This window comes from Episyrphus balteatus, chromosome X, assembly GCF_945859705.1.
Source record: "Episyrphus balteatus chromosome X, idEpiBalt1.1, whole genome shotgun sequence".
Taxonomy (NCBI): domain Eukaryota; kingdom Metazoa; phylum Arthropoda; class Insecta; order Diptera; family Syrphidae; genus Episyrphus; species Episyrphus balteatus.
In genome coordinates this window covers 3,265,933-3,292,322 of record NC_079138.1, presented here as the reverse complement: position 1 = coordinate 3,292,322, position 26,390 = coordinate 3,265,933, and the positions used below count along the sequence as shown (strand labels likewise).

At 27.6% G+C, this 26,390-nt stretch overlaps 2 protein-coding genes across 2 annotated transcripts in view; one reads left to right on the top strand and one right to left on the bottom strand.

Annotated features, from left to right (window-relative positions):
* The window catches only part of LOC129920542 (vacuolar protein sorting-associated protein 29), a 501,662-nt gene that overhangs the window by 332,128 nt on the left and 143,144 nt on the right, over positions 1 to 26,390 (top strand). The gene's annotated exons all lie outside the window — the stretch shown is intronic.
* LOC129920532 (lamin-C) lies at positions 1,866 to 17,777 on the bottom strand. Its single transcript, XM_056001839.1, has 4 exons — positions 17,284 to 17,777; positions 8,800 to 9,394; positions 8,059 to 8,739; positions 1,866 to 2,233 (listed from the first exon to the last, which is right to left on the bottom strand). Exons 1-4 carry the CDS (start codon positions 17,667 to 17,669, stop codon positions 2,096 to 2,098), a joined length of 1,800 nt encoding a protein of 599 aa, XP_055857814.1. The 5' UTR covers positions 17,670 to 17,777; the 3' UTR covers positions 1,866 to 2,095.

Sequence of the window (26,390 nt, the reverse complement as noted above, 5' to 3'; positions counted from 1 at the left end):
TTTGTCTTAGAAAAGTTATTGCCGATTAAAAACAAGAGTGCTTGTTTTTTTACTTCAACAGATAAAATATAACAGAAATCCATGTGAAAAGCATGATACACTGATAAAATTTTAAAAGAATTTATAAAGTTCTTAAAAATATTTTTGGTTAAAGGGTGCGTTTTTTTATGGGTTGCGTTATGTGTAAGAAAGGATTCATAGCAGCTGACACAAATTTTTTTTTTTTTTTTTAATTGGTGAAAAAGTTTCGTTTGCTATAAGAACTTAGAAATGATGAAACTCAGAATAAGTACCTACCAAAACTGGGACAAAAATGTTACACCGATGAAAATTGGTACAAATGTTTCGAAAATCTAAGCCGTCTAAACAAATTACACTGGTCGGCAACGGGTATAGAGTAAGAACCAAACCCTACTTTTCGAGAGGAATTTTGTGTGCTTAGTCCGAATCTGAAGTAAAAATTTCACTGGAACGTCACGTTTTTGAAATAATTGAATATTAATAGGTCAAAAACGCGTTTTTTTTTGGGTACATTTGACATCGAATTACATCACCGTTAATTTTTTTTTTGGTAAAACTACTTATGCAATCTCAAAACGCCATATTAACACGTCCTAAAGGTATTTATATTTTTTCAAAATTATTTTTTTTTTCTCAAAGATATTGAAAAAAGAAATTTATGATAGATATCTCAAAATCTTGATTATTTTTTTCAAAGTAATGAATGGTTTTTTGAATCAAATTCCATCTTTCGTCTTTTGATTTGGACTTATAAAGAGCAACATATTACGGAAAATATATATTTTTGACTAAAAATTAGTTTTTGAAGCTTTATAGCGAAATTAGTGATGAGTATAGCTCAAAAACTAGACGTGATAGAAAAAATCTGTAAATAGTTTTGATTTCAGCACACTAAAGTCAATCAAAATCACCTTATAAAGTTCTTGCTCCCGACTTTTTTTAAGTTTTTTGCCTACCAGTGTTATTTAGATGAAAGGGTTTGTTTTTTTTTTTAATTAGGAGAATCCGCGTTAAATCCGATAAAATCAATGGCATAAAGGGTACCTTTTTTGATGAAAAATAGGCTATTTTTTCAAAATAAATTCGTCAAAAATTAATATTTTACTCAAAAAAACATTTAAAATAGGTAAAAGAATATAACAAAGTAATTTTTAAGCAAGTGTTGTTAAAATTTAACCAATTTTGTAGAAGATAAAAATAAAAAAGTCAAAATGTCGTATTTCTCAATATTTTTTAGGTTATAGAAAAACATGGTTTGAGTAAAAGTTGTTTATATACCTTTTTACTATATCTTGTACTTTTGAATTTAATTTTTTTCGATATGAGGTTCGTTTTTGTGATATGTACTTACCTTACCTTTTTTTACAACGCAAATTTATTTTAGACATTTTTTTTTTTTCGTCTAAGACGAAGTTTATTTTTTGTTATAGGTATTATTTAATTTACATTTCATTGTTTTTTAAATAAAAAAAATTAACAATCTAAGTAACTTAAACCTTTTAACATTGAGAGCAAGTACGTGCGACTCGATTGTGCATTTTCTTTTATTTTCTGTGCACATTGAAACTATTTTGTGATGAGCGCATAATTTCTTGCAAACAATATAAATATGAGGTAGGTTGATTTTTTTATAATCTTATTTATTTTTAAGTTGAGTTTTTGTTTAACCAAAAATCTTATAGAATTTCTGAAAAAAAAAACTGTTTTTGTAAGTTTAATTTAAGTGTTTGTATTTTGAATGTTGTGTTTTTATTTTTTTGCTTTTTTTTTTTTATTTTAACGTACATGTATTAAAAAAGTGAAATGCAATGTGTTGCGCTTTAAGTCTCTTTTTTTTTTGTTTATTGAGTTTAATTAATAGAAAGCAATGTTTTGAAGTGTTTTAATTTTCCAAACCTTTCAAATATACACCTGCCTTTTGAAACTATATCATTTAAACAACTGTCTTCTTTGTTTTTTTTTTTTTTTTTAGAATTTTTGAAAAATGAAAAACAGATTTTTTTGATTTGTTTTTCATTTCTGTTGATATTTAACATTCTTATTCTATATATTATAAGTAAGGCATTTTTTCTTCTTAGAACAGCATCGAGAAAAGACTACGAACTCCAGTTGAGGTTGCAGATGATCCTAAAGTAAAACCACTGCCCGTTGTCCTATGACGTGATGCATGACTCGAAACATTGGATTTTATCCGTTCGTATGCTGCAACATCCTACAAAAAAAAAAATTAGAGTTAATATTTGATTATTTCGAAGAACAATTTTATATGAACATGAAAATGGGATTTAAAGCTATAATTTATTTTTATTTCACCCCGAAATCAGCATGCCTTGTGTTTAATTAATAAATAAATTGATGATTGACAAAAACTTAAAACATGAAATCGATGAAAAGCAGTTTTCTATTCTAGTCCAATTTTTTTTTTTTGATTTATTTAAAAAGAATGAAATTATTCCAGAATTAAACAAGCTAGAAACGTCAGGCAGTTCTAAATTTTTGATATTTTATTAGACATAGCTTTAACATTAATAAAAAAAAATGTTCAATTCGACACATTCATACTCCATTTCCTAAGCATCCTCCACGAAACTTGAAAATGTATGACCCCGAACTTTGCAGAACATTTTACTAATAAGAGTATTGGGCACTGATATTGACAATGCAAGTTACATCGATTTGTCCCAGCGCGCTGTGGGCCAGAACGCTATTTTAGCTGGAATTAATTAAAAATGTCAACTTCTTCCAAAATTGATAATTTTGGTCTCATTCGATAGATAAATGGACTAGTTATAATTTCTCATTAAAAGTTGAGGTCAAAACATTCATTGGCTACCTAAAAAACACAGTCGTAAGCAATTTTTCGAAAAAAAACAAAAAAGGCCACTTTTTCCTCTATACAGATATTCGTTTACTGAGTTTGTTTTAAAACGAATGTTCCTAAGCTTTAAAAAAAAAAGCACGCGTAGGCACACTCTAGAAATAATTTTAAAAAGTAACTAGCCTATATGGCTTTATGTTTTATATAAAACTATGTCCTACAAGAGCAAACTTTTTTCGCTGTAACTCCGAAAGTATAGGGAGCAAAATATTCAGAAAAAAACTACTTACGATGAAAAGAAAACGAGTTGAATGTTTTCAAATAACGATTTTGTTATTTCCATTAACATTTTATATTCCATAATAAGCAATGATACCATTTTCGAATTTGATGCGTTCAAACTTCAAAGAACCCATTTTTTTTGTTTTTTTAGACCAATTATAATGTGTTGGAAATTTGAAAACCTCATTTTACATTATAACTCGCTTATTTTTGGTGTTGTTCTTACCATTAGAATCTGTTGGGGCATAAAATTATCATTATTATATCATTCGACACCATTTTAATGCCTTAAATTGCAATTTTAGACGATTTCGTGAATTTCTATAATTAATTTTAGCTAAAATAGCGTTCTAACCCACAGTGCAGCGTTTCGAAATTTTATGCTATGGATTTTTCTTAAAAATACTTGTTAAAAAAATCAATTATTTTTTGTTATTTTATTACCTTCTTAATAAGAAACAAAATCATCATCTTCACTTACAAATCTCTAATAAAAAGTTGTTTTGTAAAGAGCGATTTGTAAAGAGCAGTGATAACAGTGAGCAGCATATAAAAAGAACAGCTACTAATAGCTGCTATTTAATCACTATTTAAATCAGTAATCGCCGCAAGTCACTCTTTAAATTTTTTTTCTGATTTGAAATATGATTGAAAATATGGAAATAAAAAAATAAATTGGAAAAAGTAACCATTTCCGAATTTTTACTTGCTCTATAGGGCAAGTATTGGTTTGATGTAGAAAAAAAATTTGAGGTTTACATCGAGCTAGGGCCTAAACGGATGGATGGATTTGCTTAAAACTTGGTACAGATGACTTTTACGTAATTCCCTAGACCCGTTTTATTTTATTTTTTTAATATCTCCGTTTTAAAGCATATCTCCCATATAACGTTTTCGAGGTATTGCAATTTTCTCGAAAACGGCTCTAACGATTTTGATTAAATTTAGTGTATGTAATACTCTTACTGTTTCTAACAAAACTGCGTTTTTAGTTTTTTCTCAAAAAATGCGGAGAACGGAAATATGTCGTTGCCATTTTTACAAAAATTGACATATTTTTAAAGTTCATAAATTTCATCAAAGCATAAGTCAATTTTATTCAAAATTTATAGACATAATTTTGAACTGGCGAATGTAAAAAAAAATTAAAAAGAAGTTTTTGAAAAAAAATTTTTTAAAAGATTTTTGAAAAAAATAAATTTAAATGTAATTTTTTTAACTTTCATTTTTTTTTTCTTGTATTTTTTCTCAACACTAAACAAAATCTTAAATTTCCAATAGATATTTAAGATAACGATACTTTGAACTACAAGAGCAAGTACGTGCGACCCAGTCGTGCATTTTATTTTGAAAGGAACAGGGCAACCACTGCTGGATCAGTAATTTTTAAATAAAAACTTTTAGCAATCAACGAAACTTTATATTGAGCGCAAGTTCGTAGATTGTAGACCCATTATAAGATGTGAATTATAATAGGTGTGAAATATATTGAATTTCCGAATTACACCAAAGAACATATGAAAAATTTAGAATTGCCCGACCATTTTGAATGCAAGTTTTCTTCGTTTACTGAACTAACACATTTATTGCGATTGTCAATTATCAATTGAAGGTTGATAAATATTAAAATTTAGTATTTTAAAATCTAATTTATGGAAAAAATGATCAACCATTTAATGTTTTTTTTTTCAATAACATTTCAAAAAATACTATAATCAACTATCAATTAGTAATTGCAATTGGCAATAAGGGTGTTAATAAAACCCAGTCAAATTGTATTTCTGGTATATAATTCTTAATGACTTTATGGTTTGTTCAGCATACCACAAAAATTATAAAGTTAATCTTTAAAAACAGTGGCACAAAATTTTAAACGATTTAGTAAAATGCTAAACTATCCCTGACTTACTTAAATAGCTTTAGCATTTTATACTAGATCGTTTAAGACTTTGCCTCAATAACATCAGAAATTTGTATTTTTATATGAATCTTCAATTTGACTGGACTAAATAATATAGTTCCCAAAAAAAAAAAATGACGACTTGATGATTAGTAAATTTGTTTTTTTTTTTGCAAAATTATGATGATTTTTTTTATGAATGTATCTTTATAAAATTTTCGTTACAAACTTTGATTGGAAAATAATTTCGTGAGTTTTTGTATTGAATTTTTTTTTCAATGAGACAAACAAAAAAAAAAAAAAAAAATACATACAAGTTTGAAAATATATTTTGAACAATCTACGTCTGCCTGTTACGTAAACTATAATGCGAAATTATTTTCTCTGGATTTGTTTTTGGTTTTGGTTTATTCGTCGTGATGGCTGTTAATTTTTCTTCATTAACGATTATTTTATCAATTTTAATTTTGGACGGCGATGACGTTTTAATTGACTTCATACGAGTTTGCTGCAAATAACAATATTTTGTTAGAGCAAATCGAGAAATTATGAAAGTTAGTTACGCGTGAGCAAAAATCGAAATTTTTTTATATAATAATCTGTCTGGAAGATGTTTTAATTTGTTAGAGGAAAAAAAATTAACCTTTCAACATCACAATATTTCAATCGAATTTCTTTTCTCTTTGCCAATTCATTTAAAATAAATTTAAAAAAAAAAATTAAATTTTTTACGTAGCCTGGTAAATAAGTAGATTTGTCGTTTACATATGATATAATTTATTGAAGAATGATAATAGTTTTAAATTAATACTTACATCAGTCAAATTAACAAAATGACAAATTCCAATATATATCGCAAAAATTTTGGTACACACTTTTGCTATGTTTTATTTATCATAACAAAAATCTGACACCGCAGCGTTAAAAGTTATTCAAGGTAAAGTGTCGAAAATAAATGTTTTTCACAGCAAATTTGTTCACTGCATTTGAAATCGATTTCATTTTCGAAAATGTCAATATATCGAATATATAAGTTTTTTGTACATTGAAAATAGCCCAAAAACACTTTGAAAGTATACCAATATTTTATCAAATTTTAGTCGTACTCAGTTTTTGTGACCATCATGTTAAAAGATAAAGTATCTTCTTTTCTCCTTCACATTTTCAATGTCTATAAATAAGCTATTTAGTAAAAACATAAAAAATCTCGTTTTTTATAATTTTTTTTTATAAGTTTTTTTAAAGTTTATGACAATACTTTAATTTTTAAAATTTAAGAAAAAGAATCTATATCGGTTGGAAATTAAATTATCTACAAAAAGTTACTTAATAAAAATTTTCAAATTCGACTTGCTTTTCAAGTTATACAGGGTGTCCCAAAAGTTAACGTCGAAACGAAAACGAAAGATAGGGTAGGTGGTGACAGCTATCAGAAAAATAATAAAAAAAATCGCAGCCATATATTTTGGGAGTTATGGGCATTTGAAAAAAAAGTCGAAAAAATGGTCACCCTGTGACGGTTTTTCATGTGCCGTGACTACAAATCTTAATTTTGCTCATTTTTTTCTTTTGTTACGGAACCTTGAATAACCCTGCTATCAAATGCATTCAAAAATTTTAACTCAGCCTCATCAGTTTTAAAGAAAATATTACTTTTTTACCCAACTTAGTACTAAAAAATTTTACATGACTCTAATTCAATGAGCCGTAGTGTACAAAAAATGCACTACAATGTTTCGGCAAGTTTCCTTAAAAGTTAGTGTGTTCAATTCGCTTTTCAAATTGGTATAACATTGTTGGGAATATTCCATAAATAACCGAGATAAATTTTTTTTTCTTAAGAAATCCGACTTTTTTATGAGGTAATTTTTGCATATTATTCAAGTTTTGTACCCTTTCAGAACCTTTCAGAATACAAAAACTTAAATAATATGGAAAAATTACCTCATAAAAAAGCCCCAAAAGCTCTCCGAACATACCACAGTATGAAAACGAAAACTTTAAATGCTTTTTCCTCGAAACACTTTTTTTTCCACGCCGTGCAAGGTTACTCAAAAACTAATGAAGCTATCGATTTGAAATAAATTGCAAATTACTCTTTAATTTGCATGAACCTAAAAGTTCAATAAAATTTGTACAATAAAAATTTTTTTTAACAATTTGTTTATAAAAAATCATTGTGTTTTTTCGTTTTTTTGGTGTCTAATTTTTATTTTACACTTTTTTTTACAAAATTTAGGTTCATGCAATGCGTATAAATATATTTTATTGGAAAAAAATTCCTTTTTTGATTATATGTAAATAATTTTCTAGACCTGGGCATTGCACGGCGCAAACTCGAGACGTCAACTTTAAAGAGCTATAGATCCTCCATTTTGTTTTTTTTTCGTACTTCAAAAAAATTGTATCAATGTCAAAAATATCACATACTTTTCCAAATTTCAATAAATGCTTTCAGTTTTCCAAAAAAAATTATTAAAAAAGCTGTCGTCCAGAGGGATTTCCCCCCTTAAACATCTGAAGTAACACGGAAAAGCTATTCTAATGTTTTTTGCTTATTTATTTAGCTTTTCGGTTCTGGTTCATTTGTTTAGATTGGTCATTTATTACTCAAGATATAACCTGAATATTAATAATGCTTAGAAAAACAATGACAACAAATTTTGAAATATTAGACATATCTCGAAAACGTATATATTGTAAATTTTTTTAATGTAATTTTCGAGTCCCTGAGGTCAAAGTACTTTAGAAAAAAATAGTGGTAGATATTGAGTGTTTATTTTGGCTGTAAACCCGTGTAATCTAACCAATATTTGTAGAAAAGAAGGTTTTCTAAAATGTTGGATTAGTTATATATTTTTAACAAAAAAAAAAAAAAAGTGAAAACCAGTAATTTTCGACACTCGACCTTGAACTTCAGAGGTGTCTGTGAATATTTCAAACTTTTTGTCGGAATTTGTCAAAAAGTTAATATATATATATCTAATTTGACTGTAATAAATTATATCATTATTAAATCATGTATATATGTACTCACTTCTCGATCTGTATTCATTAGAATCGTCTTCATAGTATCACTAGTTGGCCATTTTTTCTTCATTTGAATACTTAATGGTGGCTCATGACTTCCTGCATCTACAGACCAAATGGTAAGCGTTGCTCCGCCATCAATTTTCGTTCCACGTCCAAATTTATAAGCAAGCTCATTATCACCAGCAAAACGAATCAATTGCCATCCAGTTAAATTAACTTCATCGTTGCTTTTGTTTTGAAGTTTAATAAAACGACCTTCACTATCAGCTTCCAATATTTGAATATCACCTTTAGATGTTGCATTTACTGAGTACTCGGAGACACTTCGATCTTCAGATTCATCGACTACGGTACGACGACGTTTAACGCCAGCCGATAATTGACTACCAGATGGAGCTGCTGACGAAATAAGACGACTTGAACGCATTGCTGATGAATTTGAAGAAGTTGTTGCAGTTCCGCCAGGGGACATATTTAGACGATGTTCCTCGCCGCGTAATAGCTTGTCATAAGCAGCTATCTCCAAGTCAAGTGATACTTTGATATCCATAAGATCCTGGTATTCTTGAAGTTGCTGAGCCATTTCCTCGCGCATACGATTAAGTTCAGCTTCGAGAAGGGAAGTTTCTTGATTGTGACGAGCACGTTCATGGTCAAAAAGTTTTTCCATATCACGAAGGCGACCCTATAATTATAATAACACTTATTAAAACAAATATACTATAAGATATTAAGTAACACTTACGTTAAGAGTAGCATTCTGAGACTCTAATTCACCAATACGTGAATTTAAAGAATCAATTTTTGTACGACTAATACGTAATTCTTCAGACATTTGAGAGGCAGCATTGGCATTGCGAGTTGCAGCACTTTGCAAATTTTTAGCTTTATTATCATATAACAAAATAATATCATTTCTATTAGCTTGCATTTGTTGTTCGTATTGATCACGAAGTTCTTGCAATGATTGCTGCAATTTAGCTTCATATTGTTGCGATAAGCGACCATCAATTTCACTAATTTCAACTTGTCGCCGACTGCGTGTTTCGGTTAATTCTTGCGAATGAATTTGATCCTTGAAGGATAATTCCTCGCGTAGACTTTGATTGGCATTTTCAAGGTCAACACGGGCTAGCGTTTCTTGTTCAAGTTGTTTGCGCAAATCTTCGAGCAATGCACGCAACCTTTCGTTTTCTTTGAGTAATTCTCTGGCTTCGTCTTGAGCCTTTTTACGATCGGCATTGGCATTGTTGTATTTGCCAGTTAATTCACTGCAACGAGATTCATATACGCGAGCACTATTCTCAGCAACATTAAGATCTTTTGTTTTTTTGTCGAGTCTGGAAATATTATAATTGTTAAATTAAAACAACAATAACAAAAACATGTTTATCAGTTTAAACATAAAGTCGATATGAGTAAATCGTTGGTCGTTGTCATATAAATTTTGTATAAAATGATTTAAAGCAAAGCTTTAGTGCAGTTTTAATAAAAATATATCGAGTGAGAAATCAAAAGTAAGATCCCTTTAAGCTCTATTCATGTTGAAAACTAAAAGACTTTTGGTGGCCCGGTTAATGAGTTATTTGAAACCAAATATTTGTTTGTTAGCTTCGAAGGCAGAAAACTTGGAAACAAGTTTTATAACAGGGTTTTAAAAATATCAATTGAAAAAAAGTGCATTTGAAATTCAACAAAAAAAAATTAAATTAAAAAAATAAAAAATATTTAATGCTACTAAAAAAAAAAAAATCGCATTAAAAATAAAAAAAAATTGCATTGAATATAAAATTTTTATTTCAAATAAATATTTTTTGCATAAAAACAAAATGTACCTATTGCAAATAAAAAAATTTTCTGCATTGAAAAAAAAATCAATGCAAAATGTGTGCATTAAATATTTTTTTTTTATTATTCGTCGAATTTCTTACAATTTTGGATATTTGAACATACATAAGCTATTTTAACTATAGTATTGAACCTGATATATGGTCTCATTGCCAAAATTGTAAGAAATTCGACGTATATTTAAAGAAAAATATTTAATCACACATTTTGCATTGATTTTTTTTTTTTTTTCAATGCAGAGTATTTTTTATTTGCAATACAAATTTTATTTTCAATGCAAAATATTTTTATTTGCAGTAAAAATTTATTTTCAATGCAGATATATTTCAGTTGCAATACAATTTTTTTTTAATGCAAACATTTTACATTGATTTTTTTTTAATGCAGAGTATTTTTCAGTTGCAATTTTGTATTTGCAAAAAATATTTTTTTTTAATTTGTTATGAAAAACAAATGTATTACAAAAAAATAATTTTTACAACCCTGTTTTATAACAAATTGACACAATATTCTTGAAATATTACAATCAGTTGAAATTTCAATTAAAAATCAAAGTTTCAAAAAAAAATTAAGTCCATCTATTAAAATTAGTGATGGGAACTATCGAATGATTCCAACTATCGATAGTTAGTAACTGAATGATTTGAACTATCGAATAGTTCATTCATTCATTCATTTATTCATTCGAACAAAAACTATCGAATAAAAACTATTCAAATGAAAAAACTATCGTTTAAGAAAACTATTCGAATTAAAAAAACTATCGAATAAAAATACTATTCGAATGAAAAAACTATCGTTTAAGAAAACTATTCGAATAAAAAAACTATCGAATAAAAATACTATTCGAATGAAAAAACTATCGTTTAAGAAAACTATTCGAATTAAAAAACTATCGAATAAAAATACTATTCGAATGAAAAAACTATCGTTTAAGAAAACTATTCGAATGAGAAAACTATCGTATAAAAAAACTATTCGAATGAGAAAACTATTGTTTAAGAAAACTATTCGAATGAAAAAAACTATCAAATGAAAAACCTATTCAAATGAAAATAGTAACTAAATGAATGAGTAAATGATTTCAAACTATCGAATGAATGAATATTTTACAACTATCGATTATTTGATAGTTTTTATTCGATAGTTCCTATCACTAATTAAAATAGTGATTTTTCAACAAAAAAAATCCAAAAATCATTTAATTTTATTATTTCTTAATTTTAAAATTAGGAGTATAAAAACGTTTTCTAACACAAAATTAGCATTCTCAAATTTTATTATATACAAAGAATCCTAAACATCCCCTTTATCTATAGGTAAGGTTCTACTTATGCCATCATATTGCAAATGAGCATGTCCCTACGACCCAGTTGTGTATTTTATTTATATTCTATTGACACATTGACGAAAAAATATAAATGACATCACATATATACATATGTTCTAAATTCATATTTTTTTTTTCTACAAGTTCAGGTTTACTATAATTGCCTTGAATTATTTTATTTGAAAGCTTAGTGGTAAGCAGTAAACATCCGAGACTAAAATTAGATATTTTTCCTAAATGAAATAGATGAGCTCATCATCACGCATAGAAACTTATAATGCGAGGGCTAAATAGAACACTAAAAAAAAAAAAATTAATTCATTCTATGACAAAAATTTATCAGTGTATGTATACAACTACACTTCCTTCTTGGAGAGAAAGGAGGTATATGGTCGTTGTCATACTGAGCACTATCAGTAATATTTTTTTTTTTCTTATTGATTTTGACCGACGACATGGAAATATAAAATAAACTTAACACATTAAAAAAAAAAAAAAAAACCATTCAAAGTTTGCAAATTTTGTTTAGGTAGAATGGTAAGGTAAAATGGACTAACTATTTGTACAGTGCGATTCACTTGATTAGACACACATCAGAATTACATTCTGTTTATTTAAAGTGTTAGGCTTTTCTAAACATATTTTTTTTTATAATATTAATCAGAAAAAGCGTTAATTGGGCGCCACTTTTGTAATTTTCTTCAAACTTTGTAGTTAAGGATTTTTGAATATTCCTTAGAAGGCAAATATAAATTTTTTTAAGAGTCAAAATTAACGTTACATGGCAAGTACCAAAAATGATAAAGGTTATTTTTTTTCTCCAAAACGATTCTAACGATAATGGTAAAAAAAATACATGTATCTTACCTTTATTTTATTTTTAGTTTAATATTTGTTTGTTTTTTGAAAAAAAAAAAAAAAAACAATTTTTCAAAACAGTCCAATGATTTCTTAAAACTATGTTTTTATACGTCGATTAATATTTAATTTCTAATGCATAAGATTTCTGTTGTTTCTTGAAATATGTTTGAAAGGTCTATATAAAATATACAGGGTGTCCCACAGTCACCGCCCCAAATGAAAACCATGGATTCCTGAGGTCATTTTAAGTCGAAAAACTTAAGAGGTAATTTTCTCGTTTTCGTCCCGTTTTCGAGTTACCACGGTTTTTATGATTTTTGCTCTCTTGTGCTTTAACTGGCCTTAGCTTTGCCAAACTAAGTTTCATTTGAAAGATTTTTTTTACAACCAATCAAGAATTTATTACAGTTTAAGTTTGTCTCAAAACTTTTTTTTCTGTGGACAACCGTTTTTCCACAATTTTACATCAAACACAATTTTCTTCGTTTTTTAAGTTGTTTTTTACACTTTCATATTATTTAAGTCAAAAAAACACGTTAATGAGTATTAATTTTTTGTCCTTTTTATTAAAGCCCAGTTTATTTTCATAAAAAAAATAAGTTTTATTTCATAAAAAAGGCTACTGAAAGTAATTAAAAAAAATAAACAAACTGAGTGAAATAAAAAAAAAAAATATTTTTTAAATAAAAATTTGATTTAAATGAACTAAAAACTTTTTCTGAGCTATTGTGGTTAAGAAAAGAACAAATATTTAAAGCTCAGAAAAAATTTTAATTCATATAAATCAATTTTGTATTTAAAAATTATTTTTTTTTTAATTCACTCAGTTTGTTTATTTTTTTTAATTACTTTCAGTAGCCTTTTTTATGAAATAAAACTTATTTTTTTATGAAAATAAACTGGGCTTTAATAAAAAGGACAAAAAATTAATACTCATTAACGTGTTTTTTTGACTTAAATGATATGAAAGTGTAAAAAACAATTAAAAACGAAGAAAATTGTGTTTGATGTAAAATTGTGGAAAAACGGTTGTCCACAGAAAAAAAAGTTTTGAGACAAACTTAAACTGTAATAAATTCTTGATTGGTTGTAAAAAAAACCTTTCAAATGAAACTTAGTTTGGCAAAGCTAAGGCCAGTTAAAGCACAAGAGAGCAAAAATCATAAAAACCGTGGTAACTCGAAAACGGGACGAAAACGAGAAAATTACCTCTTAAGTTTTTCGACTTAAAATGACCTCAGGAATCCATGGTTTTCATTTGGGGCGGTGACTGTGGGACACCCTGTATATGTTTGTAGGTCTATATAAAAAAGAGAATAGATCCCAAAAACGTTGGTCACTTGAGTTCGTCTGTCTATCAATCTGCCTGTCTGGGTAACAAGCTACAGCCTAAACGGATGAACCGATTAATATCAAACTTGGTATACATATAGCGATTTTTGCTGACTAGAAAGGTTTTTGGAATTATTTTTTTTTTTTTTGTACCAAAAATAACGGTACCTGTTATATACCGATTTTGAAAAAAAAATTAAATTTTCTCAAAACAGGCTCCAACGCTTTTAAAAAAAAATTTGAAATGATAGTTATAAGAAAAGATCTACACCGAAAAAAAAAATTTGATAATAACAGCTATCAAATTAACATTTTTCAGTGACAAAAGTCGTCCAACAATTAAAATATCAATTTTGATATTTTATCATATCATTTTGACATTTTTTAATTTCAGGTGGGATAGTGAAAATTTCACTTTGACAATTAAAATATCATTTTGACATTTTTTTAAGTTTAAGTGGATAGTGAAAATTTCACTTTGACAATTAAAATATCAATGTTGACTAGATTTTACGTTTTATTTTATTAAAATGAAACCTATTTCTTTCCTTTTCATTTTTATTATTTTTATTATTTTAAGAATTTTCTTTCTTTTTTCAAAACATTACTGAAAGGGAATATTCTTTACAAAATAATGGTGATATTATTTTTTTCTATTATAGGTGATATAATTGTTTTGTTATTTTATCCCAAACTATGTGAAGTAAAATCTTAGTGCCGATCAAATTTTCTCAGTAAATCATACATTTTACTTCGAAAAAACACAAAGCGCCTTTAAATTAGTACACATTAAGAGTTTTTTATTAAATATTTTTCAATAATTTGGATGAGAAATTGATATGAAAAAATAATAATAAAATATCAAAAAAAATTTCCAAAATGTGACATTTAAATATCATCCTGATAATAAAAATGTTGTTTTAACATTTTAAAAATCATAAAACACATTTTATAGAGCATTTTTGGCTGATATTTAAAAAATGTTAATTTGATATTTAAAAAAATGTTAAATTGATATTGGTTTTTTTTCGGTGGTATTTTTAAATGAAAACGTTTTTCGAAAATCATTATTAACGGTACCTGCCATTTTTTTTTTTTTTAATCAGATTTTTTTCCCAAACTACCTACTACAAAAGCATTTACTTAATTTTAATATAAAACAAAAATTAATTTAAAAAAAAAGTTTTTTGAAATTTTGATTTTAAGAGAAAATTAATAAAATTGCTACAAAATGGCCTACCAATTTTATTTCAAAACTTTTTTTCTTCAAAAATTTAATTATAAAAAATTAGTTTTTTTTTTCAAAAACTTGTTTTGGAGATCAATTTCATGTAAAGAGTTGTTTTTTTTTTTTGCATTTGAAGACATTTTTGCATATTTTTTTTTCTTAAATATTTGTTTGTTGTGCATTTTATTTTTTGAACAGCTCCATGGATTTTAATATTTTTTTTCCTTGCTCTGAAAATTCTTTGCCGCCCAAGAAACTATCCTTTAGGAATTCAAAGATATAATTTTAAAAACAAATTTCATCTTATTTTCTCTAGTTTTAATCTAATTTCTTATAACAATTTTTTAAAATATTTTTTTTTTTATGAATTTTTACAAATTTTTACAAACAAAAAACCCGGGACAGTCCCGTATTTCTACAGCTTGTCCCGGGTTTTTATTTAGGAAAACCGGGACGCATAAGTGTCCCGTATTTTGTTATTTGTCCCGTGATTGTCACGTATTTGCAAATTCTCTGATTTTTGTATTCAAAATTTTAAATAGCTATTTTGTACGGAAAACAAGAAAACAGTGGTTAAAAACTAAAAGTTTTTCTAATTTTTCGGATAAAATCATTAAGCCTAATACGCTGCTGAAGCAAAACGAAAATTTGTCTAACTCTCCAAAATCAAAAAAAAAACTCTTTTGGATCAGAAAAATTTACCAGGACAATTAAATGTGAGTGACAAACTATTGAATACACTCCAAATAGTCTAGCACGGGTAAGAATTTCGTTGGTTAGGCAGCGTAATGTGTAACGAAAAGCAAAAATTTCGTTTATGATTTCGTTGAGTTGGTTTTGTAAAAAAGGTCGAAAAGTTTTTTTTTTTCGAATAATGAGCAACATATATGAACCTAGCTGAATTTTAAAACTTTTAAGCATGTTAAAAGTTGAATTAAAAGATTATAAAATTTCAAATCTTTCAAATAAAATGTTAGAAAACAGCTCTTAAGATTTTTAAAACATATTTTGTTTAGAAGTTATTAACAATATTTATCACTAATTGAACCGTGTTCTAGATTTCTGATTTCGTAAACGATTTAAATGATTTCAACGAAAATGCTCCAGCTCCTATAAAATAGTTTAAGAAATTCAATATTAAAATAAGGAAACATTATGAAAAATCATTTTAAAAATATTCAATTTTTTTATTTTGAAAAATCGTTTTTTTTTCAAAAATATCCAATGAATTTTTATCTGTCCCGGGTTTCGCTTCTAGAAATATGGTCACCGTAATCATACTTAATAATCTTATTACTGCAGAAACACGAAATATTTATGTCAAACCCGAAAGTTCAAAGTTTTTCTATTTCTTCAGTACAACTAAATAAAAACTACACACATTTTATTATTACTTGTAAAATTTGAGATGTGTTACATCCAAAAAATGTTAAAAAAATGTGTCAAATAATTCCACAATATTTCAAAATCAAATCAAATCGAAACACAATATTTGTTTTTATTTTTTAAAATTTCAATTTGAAACCTTATACGAGTAAGTTTATGCGACTCAGTTGTGCACTTTATTTGACTAGAAACCATTTATTTATTTTGAATAAGCCGACAGTAATAGGAATAACTTTTCTATGGAAAACACCCCACACATTATGTATGACTTTTGGTCACGATATTTCTTCGGTATTTAGGTCAAGTATTGATTTCTTGAAATATTCTTTTATTATGCTACTAAAAGGATCTGAAACAATTTAATAGTGACAAGAAAATAAGATATTATTATTTTTGATGTTTTGAAAATCAAAAACTTTACCCAGTTTGTCTAAAAAAAAAAAAAACGGTCCTATGAATTAAAATTCAGATAATAAATTTTGAATAAAAGATCATTTTTGAAGTATTTAATTTTAAAAATTGATCTTTTCAAACTAAATTACATCTAAATAAGAAATTAGCCATTTCTTCAACTCGAGGTCGATGTACAACAGTATGACGCATAGCAAAATATAGCAAAGCAAAACTGACATCTTCATACCGGTATTCCTGCTGTTTGACTCAAATTTTGTTTCTTTAACACGAAAATAATTCCTAAGTTTATTCATTCATTAACATAACAAGAGATTGAAAAGATTGAAATATTTTACAGTTAAGAAAAAAAGAAAAAAAAAATGCTACAACAACTTTCATCCGCCGCCCGCCATCACCGCGTCATGTCACTAAGTTAAACAATTCTTGAATTTCTGTGAGTGACGTAATTTTCCAAAAAAAAAAAAACAACACTCATTTCATTATCATTCATACACCTGCGTTTATAAGCTATTCAAAAAACAACAGTGACAACAAGTAGGTACGACCGACGACGAGTATGTTAAAATTGTTGAGATTTTTAAAGAAAAGAAAATAAAAAAGGTATGAATTGGTATTGGATATTATGCCTGTTTCGGGTTTTCGGTTAGAACTTTAAGCTAACTGATCTCAATGTGACTATAGAACAGTAGAAATGATGTCACCACGAATGTAGAAGACCACCAAACATTTTTTGAACTACATATATTGAAATCAATTGCTTAAAAAAAAACCTAATGTAAACAAACTAATAGATACAATTTGAATTTTGAGAAAATCCCATATCCACATACCTGATTTTAAGATCATCATTCTCATCCCAAAGTCGTTTGTTTTCAATTTCTAATTTAGCCTTATCACGAGCCGTTTCGTCTAAAAGTTTTCGTGCAGCTGACAATTCATGTTCATATATGGCTTTAATATTTGAAACTTCTCGAGTGACCGTTTCACGTGCCGTATGTACTTCAACGGTCAATCGGGAATTTTCATTTTCCAAATTTCGAACACGATCGATATAACATGCAAGACGATCATTGAGATTCTGAAGTTCTGCCTTCTCCTGAAGGCGACTTGTGCGTGTTGGACTTCTTGGACTGGAGGACCTATTTCCAGCACTGCCAGCCCCTGTTGGGGTTGGAGTTGATGTGCTGGTTCTTGATACACGTTTTGCAGAAGACATTATTTATTTTTTTTTTTTTTTTATAAGACTAACAAATTTCACAAAATAAATAGATATGTTAGGTACAAAAATACCGAGTATTTATTACTATTTTCGGTACTTATTTTGAATAAAATTGAATGAAATCAACTAAAAACAAAAAAAAAACGGAGCTAGCACAACCGTCCGTCTTGTGAACAAAATACAATCTGAATTTGTCAATAGGCTTTATCAAAATCCAAACATAGTTACAATACCTTACCTACTACAACAATTGAATAAATATTTAGAAAAAAAAAAAGAGGCAGCGCGAGTATTCATTAATCAAAGAGAACAACGCTCTCTATAAACAAGGTATAAATTTAATATATGTACGTACAAGTTTAGATACACAGTTCAAATAGAAAAGCTTTTAATTTATGCCGCTACAAAAAAGTATACAGGCGCATTATAAACAAGTGAGAAACATATAAAATGTACCCTATTTTCTGAAAAAAATATAAATACAAAATGTATTTTAAGAAATTTCCTACAAATCCATCAAAGTGATTCAAAAGAAAGGTCTCTGGTTTTTTTTCAAATTCAATCAATAAATAGGGTAAATAAAGGTAAAAAGAAATTACAAAAAATCGGCTGATTTCGCGATGTTGTAAAATGTTGAATTTTTTTTTATCGCTCAAAAATTATTGAGAAAATTAAGAAATCAAATTATGAAGGTTTTTTTTTTAAACACCTTCGACAAAGTGGTTATTTAAGTTATACCAATGAAAAGTTCAAAAAAAAAAAATTAAGAGTCTAAAACGGTTTTTTTTTCCGAAGCTCTGCGTTTTGAATTTTTTTTTTAAACACCTACTTTTTTAAGTGTTTTTATATTTTTAAGAATCTTTTTTATAGAACATAAATAGGTATTTGCCATGCGCAGCGCATGCATGTGTAAAAAATTGAATTTCTAAAATAATTTCTGACCGAATAATGAGAAAAGCAAGTTTTTTAAACCAAATTTTGGCTGTTTTTAAATGATTTCTTATTTTTATAATTTTTTCTTAAACAGAAAAATGAATGAAATTAATAATGTAGATAGATTACATTGGTCTGCAAGAAAATCCTCCTTTAAATAAAACTATACTTTTCTAAAGGATTTTTGTATGCTGATTCTGAATCCGAAGTCAGAATTGACCTAGCACGTCACGTTTTTAAAATATTCCCGTTAGAAAATCTCAAAAACCCATTTTTTTGCTGTTTTCGAAGAAATATTTTGGCATAATGTAATCTTTTTCAATTGAAATTGATACGGTTTATGAAAGAACTTATTTTTTTCTTTCAAATTCAAATTTTAATCTTCTCAATATCTCTTTTCTTCTCCGAGATATCTTAATTGAAGTAAGTTTAGAAGGTTTGGCATATCTTACCATAAAAAAACTGATCTCTAAATATTAATATATCTTTGTCCCTAGAACAAAAGTATACTTTTCTAATGGACTTTAGTGTGCTAATTTTGAATCCAAGCTCACAAAATTTCGGCCAGCTCCAGTTTTTGTGATATAGTAGTTTTTTTTTGAGATTTTCTAAAAAAAACTTGATTTTGTGACACTTTAATGCGAATATCTTAAAATCCTGACGTGATAGAATTTTTTTGACTTCGGATTCTAGCATATCAAAAACAAAAAAAGTGTACTATTGTTTCTAGGAGAAACAAATCTAAAGCTTTACTAGGCAGTTTATCGAATAGTTTATTAAAAATAAGATATTTCTAAATAGAAAAATAGTATATAAAATTACAAAACACGTAAAAATTTTGTTTAATGTTTTTTATTTTGGTTTTCTTTACATATTAGACTTTTTAAATAAAATGGGCATTGATATTTTATATTTTCCTAAATTAAGGTGCTTTTGTTCATGTAGGATTTACTAAAAAGTGAAGGATTTCCAAATGTCTGTTTTTTTTTGTCAATCAGTATTTTAAAAAATGAGTAAACATGAATGTAAAAGAACATATTTGGTGTCAATCGATCGATCAATCGGTCATATAATGAAGAATAAGTCCTCTAAATTTGAGCTCAATACGACAAATAGTTTTAATTATATACAAGTTCAAATGAATCTAAAAGAGGGATTTTTTTAGAAACTACTCACATTTTTCAAAAATCATTTTTACAAAAATGGTACCAGATAGAATTTTTCTGATACCAGATTTAGATTCAGGAAAGTCTAATCTTTTATAATATCAAAAAATTATTTGAAGAAGAAAAAAAAAGTTAAATTTTGCAGACCAGTGTTATAGGCAGGACACAATTTTGAGATAATGGTAAAATAAAGTTATTTTTTTAACATGATATGTCTTTGGATTTAGAACAGATACAAAATTGATTTAACTTTATTGAGCATTAGTGTGGTCCACGTTATAAGGCAAAAAAATAAACCATATAATTCATTACTTCCCCACCCATTATTTTGCTACAGACATCTATACCAACATATGCTGAGAGTTTTAGCTCTCAAAAGTAAAAGAAAGAGGGCGCTCATCAGCTTTGAAATATTAGACTTTGTTACCCTTAATATCTGATTATATCGTAATAGGACTTGGCTTTGAGTTGGAATTTGGCTTAAATATGATAAGCACGCATGCTTCCGACAGCCAAGTTAATGATTTAAATGTTTCTTTGGTTTTGAGTCATTCATATTTCATTGATCAATTCTGTTTTGTTTGAACTTCAAGCAAAAAATACTTACAGACGAATTTAAATGAACAAAAAAAATCGGTGAAAATATCACTTAACTAGTGTTTTTTATGAAAGAAAAAACATTTCATGAAAAATTTGACCACTTCGCAACTTAATTCACTTGATAAATTAAAAAAAAAGTTATTTATTAGTCATGAGTACCTAGCTAGAACAGCATCTGAGGAAAAATTTTGAGCCTGTTGAGCGCCCACTTACACTTCACCTAAAAAGCTGAAATTTCACGTGAGTAATACAAAACACATATGCAACCAATTTTTGAGTGGGGAACAACGGAAATTTAAAAACCAAAAAATTGGACCACTCTATTGAGCATGCATGGATAATATTATCTTTCATTTGATATATTACACATAACCGTACATTCAATAAAAGTATACACAATCTTAATTAGAAAAATTTGAAAATTACCACAAAACACCTTTGGAGATCTGTTGGTTGGCTTTAAAAAATTGTAACTTTTTTTTTTTGTAGAAGTCGTATTGATATGATTGATGCATATTATTAAAGCTGAAATAATAAGCTTTCAGATAATATTAAATTTACTATAGGTTGTTATATAAAAAAAGGATTTAAGGTTGATGTAAAAAATGGAAATTAGGGTGAGGGAAGAAAAAAAGGAAATTATCGTCCGCAAACCGACTTTACAGACAACCCATTATTTTTTTATTTTCCCCTGGGAAATCATAGAAACATTTTTTTAATATATAAAAGAAATAGATTCTTCTCTAAAAGAAAATTAAATTGTTAAAATAGTCAAGCAAACAAATAGCACCTTATACAAAATATAAACTTGAGAGACGGAAAAGTAAAAGCTTGTGTGTAAAAGTCTAATGGATTTAGTGAAGGAGGGGTTATGTCTATTATAGATTTTTGGAGGCATAGACCAAAGAGAATACAAACTATTGTTTATTTGTTTTTTTTTTTTTGTTAATATGTAAGTCTAACACATTTTTCTTAACCCTAATAAATGCTGACATCATACTACCAAAAAACATTCTGACGTCTAATGCAAAGTTAATTCTCAAGGTTCACTTAAAGTAAGTACAGTCAATGAGGAGTCAAATGTAGAGGATCTGAAAACAAGTTATGTTGTCAGTGAAATTTGGATATTTGATTTAGTAGGTATTAAAGATTAGTTTGGTCCGAGTATAAATGTGAGTCTTGTGGAGCGTCAACCCTTTTAAAAAAAATGCATAGGTCTCAATATTTCGAGAACAAGTCACACAGAAAATTACGAAAGATCTTTCTCATTAGGCACATAATTACCTATCTTTCTTTCTCTCTTACCTCATTTTTCTATAAGCTTAACTTTATTTAAAATTAACTTTTACTTTGCTTTGAATTTAGTTTGGTTTAAAGTTAATTTTAAATCCTAGGATTTAATTTTTTTTTTTCATATTATTCACTCAAAAAAAAAATTATGTGATTATTCAATAAATTTTGTATAATTTCCATTTTTCTTTATTTAACCTTCGCAAAATACTTGACAAAGCAACTGAACACTGTGAAAATGAATTTTACATTTTACAGATCTCCAGAGAGCAGTTTAAATTTATTTGGATTTAACGAGATTGGATTTAAAAATTGGATTCAAGTAGTGAATATTATGGATTTGGATTTATTTTCGACATTTCAATTTCTTTTCATCTAGATGTATTTTTTTAACAAGTGAATTATATGGCCGTGAAAGTTTAGAATCCTACGTTTCTGAATAAAACTCAGTTAAAAAAATGTATCTAAACTTAGCCAAAGATACAAATTTTTTTTTCAGATTTTTGCCTCATTGACTGGACCAATTACTAATTTGTATTTTGTATCTTTTTGGGAAAATAAGTTGGTATGAGTAGAAATGCCCATCATATACAAATAAATCTACACACGTTGAACAAGTTCCAAATTGAATATGGAACTTGATGTGGTTGGAAGCAAGAGCAGCTGTTTATCCTACATTATAGGTAGGTATGTAATACTGAATTACAACGCGCTCATCCAAAAAATGACATCATATTTTGCTTATGGAAATGATGTAATAATAAAATATATGCTCTTGGAACAAAACATGAGCAGGTAGGATTAATTTTCTTAGCAAAGTTAAGACAATTCTTGAATCAATCGATAATCCCAGTTTCATGTGATCAAATTAAAATTAATTAAATCAGCAGCAGTATGCCAGTTGCCAGTGTAATTCTATGCTTCCTTAAAACTGGAATAATGAATTATGATTCTTTAAATACAATACCTACCTACACTGAAAAAAAAATTGATAATAACAGCTATTAAATTAACATTTTTGAGTCACAAACGTCGACCAACAATTAAACAAATGTGTTAAAGTAGCCATTACACTAAAATTAAAGAAAACACATTTTTATGATTTCTTCAAAAATATTTAAGTTTGATTTTCAAAAATCAAAATCGACTCGTGGAAATTTCTTTAAATTTTGTTTTTTGAGTAACCATTAATTAAAAATTTAACAAAATTTTCATAACAAACATTTTTTTATTAAAAATAAATAATTTTTTTTTTTTTTCAAAAATCGATTCTTTCAAAACAAAATTTAAGTTTATTCATAACTGAAAACCAAAAGTTTCTTGGACGTCTGGTTGCTGAATTATTTGCATTCGAAATATTTTTTTTTCTTCGGAAGCAGATATTTTCGGATCAAAGTCTTGAAAAATGTTTTGGTTTACTGAGATGAGTTCACAATGAGCAGTCCTTTGCATTTATGTGAAAAAAAATTACAATTTTTTTTTCAAGATTTTTGAGAAAAAAATCAAGGTTAACCCCTCCTAAAAAAATCGTATTTTCAAAAATGTTCTCCAAATCCATCGAATGATACATCAAAAGAAAGGCCTTTTTAAGCTCTATTCATAACCGAAAACCAAAAGTTTCTTGGACGTCTGGTTGCTGAATTATTTGCATTCGAAATATATATGTATATATTTTTTTTTTTTCTAAAATTCGGAAACAGATATTTTCGGATCAAGGTCTCGAAAATTGTTTTGGTTCACAGAGATGAGTTCACAATGAGCAGTCCTTTGCATTTATGTAAAAAAAATTACAATTTTTTTTTTCAATATTTTTGAGAAAAAAATCAAGGTTAACCCCTTTCCTAAAAAAATCGTATTTTCAAAAAAGTTCTCCAAATCCATCGAATGATACATCAAAAGAAAGGCCTCTTTAAGCTCTATTCATAACCGAAAACCAAAAGTTTCTTGGACGTGTGGTTGCTGAATTATTTGCATTCGAAATATTTTTTTTTTTTTTTTCTTAAATTCGGAAGCGAATATTTTCGGATCAAAGTCTTGAAAAATGTTTTGGTTCACAGAGATGAGTTCACAATGAGCAGTCCTTTGCATTTATGTAAAAAAAATTACAATTTTTTTACTTGCTCTATAGGGCAAGTATTGGTTTCGTGTCGAAAAAAAAAATTGAGGTTTTAATCAAAACCAACATTACGATGATGGAGAATTCCGAAAAAGTGGGTCTCGCAATTCCGTCCGTGCGTCTGTGCGTCTGTGCGTCTGTGCGTCTGTGCGTCTGTGCGTCCATCTGTACACATTTCCACAGCCTAAACGGGTGGACGGATTTTCTTCAAATTTGGTACAGATGATTTTTATGAAATTCTGAAAGTTGGTTTTTTTTTGTTTTTTTCTATCTCGTTTAGAACGTATACCTCCCATACAAAAAAATACGATATTGCAAATTTCTCGAAAACGGCTCTAACGATTTTGATTAAACTTTGTATACGTAATATTTAGTGCAGTGGCAATAAAACTGCATTTTTATTTTTTCTCAAAAAAGTCAAATAACAAAAAAAATTTTTTTCATTTCACAAAATTTTTGCCCTAAATGTCGGCTCTTCCCCAATATCATTTTTTTTTTTTTAATTTAGAGGCAGCTTTTAATATCTACAAGTAGACTAACATAAAAGTGCTTTGAACTGCAAGAGCAAGTACGTGCGACCCCAGTCGTGCATTTTATTTTTCAAGATTTTTGAGAAAAAAATCAAGGTTAACCCCTTTCCTAAAAAAATCGTATTTTCAAAAAAGTTCTCCAAATCCATCGAATGATACATCAAAAGAAAGGCCTCTTTAAGCTCTATTCATAACCGAAAACCAAAAGTTTCTTGGACGTCTGGTTGCTGAATTATTTGCATTCGAAATATTTTTTTTTTTTTCTAAAATTCGGAAGTAGATATTTTCGGATTTCGAAAATTGTTTTGGTTTACTGAGATGAGTTCACAATGAGCAGTCCTTTGCATTTATGTAAAAAAAGTTACAATTTTTTTTCAAGATTTTTGAGAAAAAAATCAAGGTTAACCCCTTTCCTAAAAAAATCGTATTTTCAAAAATGTTCTCCAAATCCATCGAATGATACATCAAAAGAAAGGCCTCTTTAAGCTCTATTCATAACCGAAAACCAAAAGTTTCTTGGACGTCTGGTTGCTGAATTATTTGCATTCGAAATATATATATTTTTTTTTTTTTTTTTTCTAAAATTCGGAAGCAGATATTTTCGGATCAAGGTCTCGAAAATTGTTTTGGTTTACTGAGATGAGTTCACAATGAGCAGTCCTTTGCATTTATGTAAAAAAAATTGTAATTTTTTTTCAAGATTTTTGAGAAAAAAATCAAGGTTAACCCCTTTCCTAAAAAAATCGTACTTTCAAAAATGTTCTCCAAATCCATCGAATGATACATCAAAAGAAAGGCCTCTTTAAGCTCTATTCATAACCGAAAACCAAAAGTTTCTTGGACGTCTGGTTGCTGCATTATTTGCATTCGAAATATTTTTTTTTTCTTAAATTCGGAAGCGAATATTTTCGGATCAAAGTCTTGAAAAATGTTTTGGTTCACAGAGATGAGTTCACAATGAGCAGTCCTTTGCATTTATGTAAAAAAAATTACAATTTTTTTTTTCAAGATTTTTGAGAAAAAAATCAAGGTTAACCCCTTGCCTAAAAAAATCATATTTTCAAAAATGTTCTCCAAATCCATCGAATGATACATCAAAAGAAAGGTCTCTTTAAGCTCTATTCATAACTGAAAACCAAAAGTTTCTTGGACGTCTGGTTGCTGAATTATTTGCATTCGAAATATTTTTTTTTTTTTTTTTTTCTAAAATTCGGAAGTAGATATTTTCGGATCAAGGTCTCGAAAATTGTTTTGGTTTACTGAGATGAGTTCACAATGAGCAGTCCTTTGCATTTATGTAAAAAAAAGTTACAATTTTTTTTTTCAAGATTTTTGAGAAAAAAATCAAGGTTAACCCCTTTCCTAAAAAAATCGTATTTTCAAAAATGTTCTCCAAATCCATCGAATGATACATCAAAAGAAAGGCCTCTTTAAGCTCTATTCATAACCGAAAACCAAAAGTTTCTTGGACGTCTGGTTGCTGAATTATTTGCATTCGAAATATATATATTTTTTTTTTTTTTTTTTCTAAAATTCGGAAGCAGATATTTTCGGATCAAGGTCTCGAAAATTGTTTTGGTTTACTGAGATGAGTTCACAATGAGCAGTCCTTTGCATTTATGTAAAAAAAATTGTAATTTTTTTTCAAGATTTTTGAGAAAAAAATCAAGGTTAACCCCTTTCCTAAAAAAATCGTACTTTCAAAAATGTTCTCCAAATCCATCGAATGATACATCAAAAGAAAGGCCTCTTTAAGCTCTATTCATAACCACGTCTGGTTGCTGAATTATTTGCAATCGAAATATTTTGTTTTCTTCTTTTCTTAAATATATTTTTTAATTAATTGCTGATATTTATAGGTTGTAGTAAAGGCCCTAGGTGTTGAAGCATTTATCTGAAACAAACCCCATTATCAAACCCGAAAAATAAAAAAAAACACACATTCCACATAATACAGTTCTGTTTGCTTTATTCTTTTACTTTTTTGTTTTCTTTTTAATTGAATTTACTTTTTAAGAAAGACGTTAACATGTTTCTTAATAAATTGTTTGTTTAGTTTTTTTTTTTTGCATTTTTTAAATGT

Bases quoted from the DNA above. Each gene is read 5' to 3' on its own strand.
- LOC129920532 (XM_056001839.1), bottom strand. From the start codon at position 17,669: ATGTCTTCTGCAAAACGTGTATCAAGAACCAGCACATCAACTCCAACC. The intron at 9,395-17,283 runs GTATGTGGATAT...TAATATTTCCAG, and splicing joins AATGATGATCTTAAAATCAG to ACTCGACAAAAAAACAAAAG. The intron at 8,740-8,799 runs GTAAGTGTTACT...TTATAATTATAG, and splicing joins CTCAGAATGCTACTCTTAAC to GGTCGCCTTCGTGATATGGA.